The following is a 12582-nucleotide window of genomic DNA, read 5'->3' as shown; positions in this document are numbered from 1 at the left end:
ACAAAATGAACGAGTCAGAGAAATCAGAGTATCTTATCTGAACAGCATGTCTTTTTATTTCTGCGTATCAGGACATAACAAGTCACAATTGAACTGACATGAGAGTATTTACATACAAGACGACAGTGACTTATGAGCACCTCCGTTTTAACTTTGTTCCCTTTTTTTTCTTTCTGCTTGATTTTGACACGCTTTGTGTGATGCGTGTGTGTTGAGTGCAGATAACGCTCTAACAATAGCCAGATTTAAATAGCTCACCAATGGGGAAACACAAGCTATTTTTTTATGTTGAAGGAGTTCACAGACACACAAAACAACTCACATGGATTCAGATCCCACAGTGAGGCTGGAATCTACGGTCGCCCAGTGAATTCAATGAAACAGTCATTTGAGGACACAGAGCATGACTGTGAGCACAGTTCTGTGGGAGAATGAAGTGGATTTGGTCCTTTATGAAAAATATTATCTATTACAAAAATAATCATGGAGGAAAAATGTAAGAAAATGATACATAAACAAAGAAGTAGAGAGTCTGTGGTGCTTCAGAACTATATTTTCACATTTCATCTCATGTCATCATCTGCAGATGTGTATATGCATGGTGTGCAGAATGGACAAAAGCCTATTTAGATCCAGATCAGCCTGCAACACAGTTGTATCTGAAGAAAAGCCTGCATGGAAGGAAATGTGGGACATGATGTGAGGACGCTGACACCTTGATGACTTCTGTACAGGAGTGAAAGAGTCGAATAATGCTGACAAAGAACTCGGCAGCTCAGTCGAGACAAAGTGAGTTCATGCGTCATCACAGGGTGTCACTGCTCGCTCTCCGTGAGCCGGTCCAGGTTGTTTGGTTGATGTGCTGAATAAATCCGTCCCTCAGCCTTTAACATGGTCGCCTGTAAGTTAGCAGTCACACACTGAGAGGAGAATAAACAGCAAGGAATTTAATATTTCAACGTATTCTCATGAAACGGTTTGTATGATAGATTTCGAAAAGGTATGAACAACTTAGTGTGTATAATTCTAGGAAGAAAAGCCTGAATATTGTCTTGTTTTCAACATGACACCCAACACATTTCTCTAAAATGTATCATGTCTGGTAATAATGAGTCTGGCTTTCTGGATGCATTGAACGTGAGAATGTTGTCCTTTGTACATTTGAAATATCATATTATCACATAGTCAGATACAATTTTTCTCATTTATAAACTACCAGAGGTTAAAAAATTGACATCATTTAAAAATGTCCTTGCATTATTCAAAACTAAACATTAAAAATCATAAATACACAATATATGATGTATTTTATCATTTATCTATTTTTGGCCACCTGGGGTCAGCAAAACAAGCTGTAAAGGCAACTTTGACATGTTACTAAGCTTCCAGGAGACATGGAGCAACATTATCACTCATTTGGGATTTGGAGTCATGTTTCTGGCCACCTGGTGAAAGTAAGTCCAATATTAAGTCTCCTTTTAGCTCTGTTTTTGGTCTCCACCGAATACTGAGAAAAAGCTAAACTATTCACTAAATGTTCAGCAGCAAGTTGTCTGGCTTTGGGCGATGAGCCGGTTTATTGGGTTTATAGATCGTTGTTTCATATAAAAGATTTGTCTGCTGTGAAATAAAGTTGTGGGCTTGGCAATCAAAACAGTGAGCTGAAAGAGGCTAAAACACTGAGCGCTGGGAAAAACTGCAGAGGCAGGGGATACTTCTTTGTGCATTCATCACACTCCCAAAAGACACTTGATCCATTGTTGATACACAAATATTGATTATCACAGCTTTTAAAAGGCCGTGTGTACAAAAAAATGCGAATTTTTCTTCTCCAAAGCTGACATGCACCACATGAATGTTTTTTTGACGCTTTAACCACTGGCGCTGGATTTTACTTGAACAATAATAGGAGTATCTGTCAGATACTGGAGAAGTCCTGCTGTTGAGAAACCGACAGTGAGTCATAAAAGTTTAAGAAAGTCTTGAGGACTGGGGGATCAACACCTCAGATGAGTTTAGGTAAAAAGGAAACATGTTCGTGTGTCTGCACCCAAAGCCGGATGGAAACTCTGCAGATCCAAAAACACCAAGAGGGAGAAGAAAGGACAAGAATGACTTTGTGGAATCAGGCCAGATAAACCTGATTAATTAGAGCTCTGTGATCAAACCATTTCCTCCTCCTGGTGGAAGTCTGGGTGTAAAAGATAAAACTGCAGGTCAGGTGGTTCTCCATAAACTAGACGACTGAATGATACAGTTTAAGTCGTCCAAGCTTTCAAATCCACGCAGAAACAACAACAGGATATTTGACAAAGGCGACCAGAGTCATTTCCCCTCATCATCCGAGATCATGACGACAAACAGCCTCAGGCTGCTGCCACAGAGACAACAGCTCCACTCATCTGCACAACCGAAAACCCAGTGAATCGTTTTGTTCTGTACACAGTAAACACTCAACAGTGTAGACCAGCTAACCTGCTCCTTCACTGGATTAGTTTAACTACCACAGGAGGAAAGAAACAAGTTAGATTTACAGCTTTGTGAGAGTCTGATGCAACACAAAAATATGATGGAAAATAAGATTATTTATGTGATTGATGTGGTAGTGTAGTAAAACAGCATCAAGCAGTTAATCACCTGCAGCATAAAAAATATTTTTCAACCTCCTCTCACAACGGGTATGTTTGGATTTATCTGCTAATACTGTTTTGTTTTACTGAAGTAAAAAAGACTTAATGACCTTTAATGCTTGTTTAAAGATAAAGCTAATATTAACATGTTTCACCGCTCTTTGTGGGTGAAAAACCACTGATCACACCCAGTAATGATGTCACTATGTCTCCAGCCAGTAAGTTGCTCTTTAAAGGATGAAACCCTCGCTCACACTGTTTATTCACTTCAGTGAAATATCTAAACTGGGTTCACCTGAACTACTTTGGTGGCGGACGTTTGTGACTGATGTGAAATGATGTTATTGTCTAAGACTGCTGTACCTGCAGGCTGTGTGGGCTGCAGGGAGCCAGACCATTGGTCCCACGGTCGAGTCTCACCTCTGAGCTCAAACTAAGCTGCTCGTGGGAGGAAAGCGGCAGGTGAGCTGCTCGAGGTCTCACAGCACAAGGGTTGGAAACCTTAAAACAGAGACAGAAATCAAATAAAGAAGACGTGAGAGAAAGAGAGATGCGTGTTTGCATGTGAATGAGTAAGGTAGCACTGCTGTACACTCACCACCTTGGTGGCAGGGCTGTGCTGGGGCGGATGCAGAGAGGGCAGGGAGGTGTTGTAAGACAACAGGCAGGGCTGCTGACGTCGGTCCATGGATACTGACATCTGAGGTCTCAGGCCAGATGCTGACACGGATGGAGACTTCATGTTTCTGCCCAGACTGTTTGACTTGCTTTCTCTGCGCTGGTACTCTATCGGGGACTGAAGGGCTACACAGGACAGGGAGAGAAGTCACATCACTCATCAATCCAAAGTCTGCAGTTTTATTGAGGAAACACTGAGCTCTGATACCATTTAGAAAGTTCCTCTGGTTCTCCAAGATCTGGACCACGTCACTGAACCAAGCCAGCTGTATTTCTGGAGACGATGCCTGCATGATGAAGCGTGCCACGCTGCCGTCATTCCCCCGGGAGGTCAGGACCAGACAGCACAGATCATCTTCTGTGTGCTCCTCCACACCCAAACAGCTGACCTGCAGAGTGCACACAGGAGTTGTGTTAATCATTGAGAAAACAGTGTAAACCAAAGATGACTAAAAATATAAAGTTGCTTTTACCTTGATGCTGTTTTTGAAAGTGTATCCAGGCAACAAGAAGCCTTTTTTCTTCTCGATTGGCTCGCTGAAGATGACTAGCTGCTCAAACAGGAAAACCCGCCTCTCCCTGGCTCTGGACACGCAGCCACTTTCCTGCTCGCTGACGGAGAAGGTGTCCTGCTGGAGCAGCTTCCCCTGAGCTGTGATTTTACCCTGAAACAACATGTGTGTCACCAACGCCGTGAGAGATCCTGGATACGTGTTTAGCCTCTGATGAGAGATTTCAAAATTAAGATTCTGTTTCTCACCTCGAAACCTTGAAGCCTGCCGACATTCATCATATCATTGCAGCGTTTTGGCACAAAACACATCACCTCCACAGCCCTCTGAGGGAGGAAGTTGGATGAAGGCAGAATCAAAAAGTGAAAACAAGACTTAGGTACAAAGAAATATGCAGAATCAGAATACTTTTCATTTGTATTTTACATTTCACAATGAACTTGTACCTGCAGCTCCTCAACATCCCTTCCTGCTTTACTGTAGTACTTCAGGAAGTCCTGCAGATGCCAAGCAAAGAGAGGATTTTACTTTGAAATTTGTTTGTGTCTGTGTGTGGATAAAATCATTCAACAATTCAACAGTACAAGACTTGTAGGGTGTGTCACTTTGGGATGATATCTCCAGATGATTAACTTTAGGAGCTGATTGATCAAAGATCGAAGGTGAAAGTCACAAAATTATGGTCCAAAAATGCATTGTTCAAAATATTGCAACAAATAAAAGGACAAGAGACAAAATCTGAAGCTTGAATTGATTGGAAAAATGAATCCCTATCATTTAATAACAATGATTAGTGATGACATTAAGAAGCCACAGAGCAGAAAATGAAAAAGACATCATGCATGAGTCCAAAAATGCTTTTTTTGAGGTATCACTGGATCCTGTAAAACTATACACAACCTCAACAACCTTTTATATATCGAAAAAACTATAATCATATGATAGGAATGATGTCATCATGTGTAGTAGTGCACATAATTATATCATGTTGCAGTGCCATGCATGCAGAGTCATGCTTAACAACCAAACCTTCAGCAGCAGCTGATACTTCATGATCCTCTGAACAGGTTTGATGAGCAGGTCATTGAGCTGCAGCCTGTGACCCAACTGCTGCCTGAGATCCTGTCAGGGAAAAAACAGAGAGACAATGTTGAGAAATAGAAAAAGTCTTTAAGGAGCTCCAGTAAGATTCACTGTGGTATCGACGGTAACTCACCTCAAAGTAGGTCTCAATGTACTCAGAGACGACGTGCTCTGACTTGGGTTTGTTCTGACAGTAAACCACATACATGTGAAGACGCCGCTCCTGGAAAATTAAGACGGAGAAACAGGTCATGTGGCAGCGACGATTACACGTCTGTGTGAATGTGTGTGAGGGGCAGAGTGACGAAATGATAGAGAGGGAATAACATCTCTGAGCTGCTCCATGTCTTCATTTCCTCAAAGTTTAGTTGTTTCCTTTTCCCCTGAAGAGTTTTGTGGACGTTTTTTGTCTTTTTTCTAATCGGGAACTCTGCTTCATTAAAGCCATTTTAATTTGCTGTGGTTTAATTAGGCATGCTAGACTACCCTGACTGGAGTGGTGATAGAAAAGCTGAGCTCAAAAAGTTGGACCAAATCAAAAAGTTGTTTCTGCTTGTTTATCCTCCATTGTACTGCTGTGGTAAAAGTACGTACTTATACCTAGATGTACAATGCCAATCAAAAGTGCTGACCGAATTTAATCCTCATCTTTCAATCCACCATTTATTTATTTGTGGAGAATTGTTTTAAATAGTTTTTTCCAGTGTTAAATACTGAAGTATAATAACATATAATATAATATAAAACATATAGTAAATAACAATATGTTCATGGTGGGTGTGAATTTTTTTCATGGAGCTTTGACATCCTGTAATTCCAGCTCATTTCTCACTCTCAGTGTGGTGGAGCATGGTTGTCCTGATTCTCAGCTTTGAGAGATCTTTAGTCAAACCAGAGTGATTACAAGACCATTTATTCTGCAGCTGCACCTGCAGAAGACCGATCTGTAAGATGACGACACATCTGGACGACAGGGCGCTTCACACGCAGCTAGAGCTCTGAGCTGAGAGACACCTGCAACCTGGAGTTAAACTCAAAACAAGAACCTTCTCCTCGTCACTCACATGTTTGATGAAGAGCTGGGCCAGGCTGTCTGGATCACCCACAGACTTCTCCAGCTCTCCCAGGAAATAACTGTGTGACACAGAGCACAGGCAGTCAGACAGGAACAGTCCTCCAACCAAAAAACATGCACACACATAGAGGCAAGAAACAAACAGCCACAGGGGACGTGACACACCGTCATGAAACATGAGAAGGTCGGAAACTGTGGGACATCGTTCAGATTCAGAGGCAGTGAGAGGGGAAAAAGACGACAAAGAGAGGAGACGTCTCTGACTCACTCTTTATGCCAGTCATAGATCTGGTGGATGTTTCCGAACACAATCCTGTCCTTCCCCTTCATGTCCTCTGGAGCTCCCTGATTGGCCATGGTGTTCATGTAGCCCTACACACAGACAAACACATACGTGTCAATAATCAATTTCCATAGAAAAAAAACTTAAACATATGACATTAATATTGTAGAGTGTTATTAATTAAGGACTCAGAGATTTAAATGTCATGAACAGATGGTTGGATACTTTGAAGGGAGACACACCTGCACTATGAGTCCAAGATCTTCCACGTACAACCTCTCTGTCTCTATTAGCTCTGTGAGCACGTATCTGAAAGAGACATTTCAAAACAAGTAAAAGAGGATCAGGCAAAATCCAACCAGAAATGTTCCTTTTCAGAAATGTGTCGGGATGAGATGAGTTGAGCAGAACCATGAACCGCACAGTAAAAATGAAACTCCAGACAGCAGCTGGTTACTTATGCCTCATGCATCGCTTTATGTTATCACCAGTTACAGATGGATCCCTGACCCCACGCCCAAAATAAACTTCACACTGAAACACTAACCCTAAACGAGCCCAAACCGTAACCCACGTTTTAACCTAAACCTAACCCATAGCCCTAAGCAACGAATCTATATTATGACTGACAGTGAAAATAACCAACATTTAGACTGGACTGTGTGCTGGCACATGGATTGCACAGCCCCAGGATTGGCTCCTATAACTAGCTAAGCATAAAGTCTGTAATAAGGGGAGACAGCTAGTCTGATCAAAAGCCTCTGAAGCTTCCTAATCAACACATTACTATCTATCTATTTTCGTCAACAAGCACTTAAAGAAGTTATGAGTGTAAAAATAACAATTGGTGGTTTTGTGACTGGTTATGTGTTGGATATTTCCTGAGCAGTGCTTCTGGTCAAGAAATAGTCTCATACATAACCCCCACTACACTACAATTTGTATATTCTACATTATGGTAGTTTTAAAAATATAATACTCAAGATATCATGTGTAAATTTTAGAGCTGCTGGTGGGCAGATTTTGTTGTGTTGTGTTGCTGTTTCCCTATTTCTATTTTCTACACTAAAACTGAGCAATCTACTGGTTCAAGCATCACATTTTACTGTGCAGACGTGATAGTATGGCATCAATCTTCTCCTCTACGCCTCAGCAAGAAAGTGAAACGATTGTTGTTGCTTTATTGTGGAGTTGGCACGTACATGCTCTTCTCTAAGGCAACGTTTCTCTCCTCTTCACTGTCCACTGTGGCAGACCACTGACTTCCTGAGTCATCAGTCACGGCGCAGCTGTCTTCGCCCTGGAGAGTGTTGATGCTGGATTTTTGACTCTGAAACACAAAAGCCAGACAGAACAGCTTTCATTAATTGGTCAAGCATGTGTATCAGCGGGACCTGGTTACTGAGACTCCATCCCAGTGCAGACTGTGGCTGCAAATGACGTCATCGCAAAAGCATGGCAGTTTTCGTATCCGGGATTTGTTGTCTTCATTTCTGTATTGTGGAGACACGTTGTCCATCTTTATATACAGTCTATGAGCTATAATGTTAAAGATCTAACCAGTCGTGAGGCATGTGGCCCCTTCTGTCAAAGCAGCATTGAGTTAGGGCCCCTTGTCCTGTTTTAGATGGTTTCAAATAAACAAGCTGTTTGAGGCCAAAAGAGGTCCAATTATCCAATATTTCCCCAAAAAGCAAAGATCTGAAAAATTCCACAGTAAAAAAAAAAAAAAGTAAAAAATATGGAAGCAGAATATTGTCTTGTGACCCAGTGCAATGGGCTCAACACTGCACCTCACTAACTGACTCAATGTTAAGTAGTTAAGTAAAAATGCTGCGTGCACATTTGACGCATCAGTATGAACTATGTAATAATGGCACATAATTATAATTATAATAATAACACAAGAGTCACAGAGCCAGTTTTTTCCAAGCCAGCACGCATATGTGGAAAAATAAGAAGATGCAAAGGTCTTAATTCACATGAGTGGTGCAATTTTGCTGATCCTCTTTTGGAAAGTCGTGCCACCCACTAAATCTCGAGTAACCTATGAGTAATAATCACTTTTTAATATCTCTCCGTGTCGCTGAGGAGACTGTTTGGCAAAGAAGCATCAGGCCTGATGGATGGAGGCAAATAATGAGCAACCGTTGCACAATTTGTCAAGTCATAAAAAAGAGGTCGGGGGTAAGGAGAGTAGTTATGTAACTAATACATCTCCTCACCTAAAAGCAGTATAAACTCATGTGAATTTGACTGTAATCCTCTTGACATACTGTCGTCTCGCCACATTTTGTTCTCTACCTCGGTACACTGGATAATAATCCTCCTGTGGAGGCAGTTTGTAGGTCAAATAGGCTCTTTCTGTTTGTTTTAACCTTTTTTTGCAAGGCCTGTATGTTCTGCTCTCTCGCTGTATCTGAGTGGACTGTTCTTGTCCTTACTCAGCAGCCACACACATTCTGCCTGCATGTGAAACAACATCTGAGGTTCATTTCAAACTCCATCTCCAGTCTGGTTCTCAACTGAGCACCATTAAAACTGCTGAGCGTCACGTTGTGTTTGCTCCTAATGTTGTTTCCTCTCTAACAGCAATTAATCCTCTGAAAACCGTGAGAAGGTTAAAGGAATAGTTCCACATTATGGGACATATACTTGCTTTTGTTTATTTAATACCACTCTCACATCTGTACCGTCACTCGAGCCAGCAGCCAGTTAGCTTAGCTTAGCATACAGACTTAAAACAGGGGGAAACTCACCTATAAAATGCATTAATTAACATGTCGTATCTCTGTGTGTAATCCAGTCATACGTAAAACCACAGTGCAAACATGACAATTTGCTGTTTAACAAGAGCTTAGGAGGTGATTTATTTGTTTATTTATGAAATAGTTTTACAGTTATTACCTTATTAGTCTTTTTTAGACTTAGGCTATTGTATAGATTAAACAAACAAGATATAACATGTTATTGTGCCACCGTGGTGTTGGAATGATCAGAGAAAATGATCAGAGAAAATGAAGTCCAAACAACAACACAAAGTCAGTGAAAAGTTTGGTACAGTTGTCAAGTTGTTGACGTCATCACTTATAAATCAATTAATGCTATTTTAAAGTCAGCTCTGAAAAGTAGCTTTTAATTTGAACTTGTCAAATGATTACCAGTTTTTAGCCAATACAAAAATGTTTGATAAAAAAGTCTACGTTTTAAATGTCTGTCACAACTGATCCTTTTAACATGCAGATATTGGAAAGAGGTTCTTATATACAGTATAAATACAAAACATTTTGGTTACAGCGTCCATGTTTTTCCACGTACTGACTTCAAAGCACATGAACACACCGATGTCGCAACAACGACTTCACACCTCAGGAAATGCGACCTTCCGAGGAGCACGTGAATGCACCATTAATTCCCTGTTTCCAGTTTTTATACAGTGCTGACCTAACTGGAGGCAACATATTGGCTGTACAGACAGTCTTCTCATTTAACCCTCCGTAAGAAAGCAAATAAGAGCATTTCCCAAATTGTCAAACAATTTCTTCAAAGAGTTGAGAAGTTTCTCTCTGCACACTGACCCGAGTAGCACGAAGGGAAGGAGCCAAACTAAATATGAAGTTGAATGTGGCTATGACATAATTTCATCCCAACAGACTATTTGACTGAGAACTTTACAAGTGAGAGCAGTCATTTATCAAGCAGACTTGATAGGTGAAGGGATTTTTTTTAATCTCTAGAGTTTCTACTTATCAGTTATGTAAAGCTTGACTCGGTCATCCTTGGAGGATAATTGTCCACCATCCAAAGGCCTGTTTCTCACCTTGCCTGCTCGCCTCTTCTTCTAATTTCTGAGTAAACTCCTCACCCCCAACCCTGACCCTGTTTCAGCCTGTTTCACACTGCTTGGCTATAGTTGATTACTTCCAGATGCCGTCTACAAAAGCCCACAGGAGTGATTTCTCTCACCACAGACTTTCAAAGAGTCAAAGTACTCCAGTGTTGGGTTTCCAGAAAGAAGTGCTAAGTGCACATGTGTGTGTGCTTGTGTGTGACTACACACACACAATTTGAGAATACGTTGTGCTTATTTGGGACAATTGGTGGAATTCAAATGATGTGTGCCAATAAGAGTCATTTCACATGTTAAAAACTCTCCTTAGCATGTTAGGGCATTGTTATGATTCACAGTTTGAATGAGTTGGCTTGATGTTTACGTGTATGCTTTGGAATATATACATGCAAATTATTGGCTTGTGAGACCAGCATTATTTTACATTTAGGTCCTGGAGTGGAACTTTAAGGGTTTGATGATGAGAGAAGCTCAAAGTTATTGTGAGGAGAATGAAGAGCTGACTGGTCAGAGCAAGATTCACTTGCAAGATGTGTAATTCAAATATTATAAAATGTTTATAAATAAAATTAGCCTTAAATTAGGCAATATACGTTCTGATGAGAACGTCTGCATCTCAGTATCCTGTTCAATTACCAATAGATCAAAATTTAATTACAGTATTATTTTGCATTTTTGGGGTTTGTGAGTGCCTTATGTCAATGAGTGCCTTATGTCAATGAGTGCCTTATGTCAGTGAGTGCCTTATGTCATGTCTGTGGTGGGTGCAGAATAGAATAGAATAGAATAGAATAGAATAGAATAGAGCCATTACCAGACTCTGTGTTTCTCTGCCTTGCAGGAGGGAAGACACATAGCTCTGACAGGACGGCTGTGTAGGAGAAGAAGCTGCTGGACTTGACAGTCCGTCTCTCCACATCTGTACAATGTGAAAATAAATAGCCTTTAGAAACAGGCTGATTGAACATGTTTTGTCATTAGGAATAAATGCACATTTAGGAGTAAACTATACCGTGTCTCCAGAGGGGAGGATGCTGTAGTTAGTGTGTGGCTCCAGAGGCCTCAGCTGAGCCTCATTGTGGGAAAGAGGCAATGGCGGCTGTCTCCCATCTGACCTGCACATCTGCTTCTCAGCTTTTCCTGCTCCTCCTCTGGCATCAGAGCTCAGTTTGCGGACGGGGTTGGTGAGCCACTTCTTCAGAGCGCTGACAGGGTGCCGGGATCCTCCAGACGAGGAGTGTGAGCAGGGGCTGGAGTTGCCTGAGGCGTGGTGGGGCACAGGGCCCGCTGATGGGGTGATACTACCGTCACTGCCCGCCACAGAGTACGACTCTGCTGCAGAGGGAGACAGAGAGGGGGGTGTAGAATTGAGTTTTAATACAGCAGCTAATTGTTGGGTACATCCTCTAAGGTCAGATGCTTCAGACAGATTTCTGCACAAAAATGTTGTTCAATTTCCTGTGTTAAGCTCCAACTGTAACTTAAGTAGCTGCAGCTACTGTACTCACCAGACCTAAATTATAACAAACACAAACACAGATCTGCTCTCATGAGAAAGGATTCATTAACTCAACTGGAAATCTTGGAATACAGTTTAACTGTTCACATTTGTTTATAGAAAATCTAGATAAAACCAAACTTTGGTAACAAGATCACAATTGTATCCCTGTTATTTTTTTACAATTTCAAAATAAATGTAAAAGTTTTCATTACGCAGCAAAATGGCACCTACTACTATTATGTTACTATGCTTAATGATATTATTACTATTATTATTATTATTATTTAGTTTTATTATTATTCTTTAGTGTTGTATCTGGTCAAGGTGAAGCTAATTTGATAACTAAACTAAATTAAAAATGTAATATTTGTAATCCATCTACTTTGAAATTGTCCACAGTGAGAACAGTACGTGAGTAGAAAATGTATTTTCCATGGCTATTTTCCACTCGTTATTCAATATAATCATTTTTCCTGCACTGGGCAGTTATGAAACACTGAATTACACTTTTAAATGATGTAGTCTTTACCAACTGTGGTGAAATTTATCTCAGCTCCAACTCTGGCTACTCTGACTAAACCAATGTGCCAAAATTATAGTGTGGAAACTAAAGTGACTCAAGCATTTAACAGAAACACTCAACTGAACTGACCTCATTCTACACCTCAAGCTGGACCAGCACTGGAGCTGACAGCCTTTTAATGCTACAGCTGGATCCTGTTTCCTGCTATAAGTCTGTGGATTGTGGAAACTGGTACCGAATCCTCAACCACACCGTTTTAATCAAACATCCAAAAACTAATATTTCACTGTGTTCTGCTGATCGTAGCAAAGAGGAATCTTTCAGCAGCCCCACTTTGTCGATTTGGACTCCTCCCAGAAGCCACTATTCCCTGTCAGCACATTTATGTAAGCTGTGATTATAATAACAAGGAGCCAGTGAAAATCTGGGTCAGTCATTTGCCAAAAC

General features: G+C 40.9%; 1 protein-coding gene across 6 annotated transcripts in view; it reads right to left on the bottom strand.

Moving 5' to 3' along the window:
- Window positions 1–33: 33 nt before the first annotated feature.
- The window catches only part of arhgef25b (Rho guanine nucleotide exchange factor (GEF) 25b), a 34072-nt gene continuing 21523 nt past the window's right edge, over window positions 34–12582 (bottom strand). For 3 of the 6 annotated variants that reach the window (XM_034585034.1, XM_034585037.1, XM_034585038.1), the window contains 15 exons: window positions 11124–11446; window positions 10926–11030; window positions 7464–7591; window positions 6504–6570; window positions 6247–6350; window positions 5968–6037; window positions 5037–5126; window positions 4850–4942; window positions 4267–4317; window positions 4069–4146; window positions 3782–3973; window positions 3517–3697; window positions 3229–3434; window positions 2994–3131; window positions 34–920 (listed from right to left, as the gene is read on the bottom strand). In XM_034585034.1, coding sequence (XP_034440925.1) covers window positions 816–920; window positions 2994–3131; window positions 3229–3434; window positions 3517–3697; window positions 3782–3973; window positions 4069–4146; window positions 4267–4317; window positions 4850–4942; window positions 5037–5126; window positions 5968–6037; window positions 6247–6350; window positions 6504–6570; window positions 7464–7591; window positions 10926–11030; window positions 11124–11446 — 1931 coding nt within the window. In that variant the 3' untranslated portion in view covers window positions 34–815. The remainder of the gene's footprint in view (window positions 921–2993; window positions 3132–3228; window positions 3435–3516; window positions 3698–3781; window positions 3974–4068; window positions 4147–4266; window positions 4318–4849; window positions 4943–5036; window positions 5127–5967; window positions 6038–6246; window positions 6351–6503; window positions 6571–7463; window positions 7592–10925; window positions 11031–11123; window positions 11447–12582) is intronic. The other 3 variants (XM_034585035.1, XM_034585040.1, XM_034585036.1) reach the window with 2 other exon arrangements.

Source organism: Hippoglossus hippoglossus, chromosome 5 (assembly GCF_009819705.1).
Source record: "Hippoglossus hippoglossus isolate fHipHip1 chromosome 5, fHipHip1.pri, whole genome shotgun sequence".
Classification (NCBI taxonomy): domain Eukaryota; kingdom Metazoa; phylum Chordata; class Actinopteri; order Pleuronectiformes; family Pleuronectidae; genus Hippoglossus; species Hippoglossus hippoglossus.
This window is presented reverse-complemented; position numbering and strand designations above follow the sequence as displayed.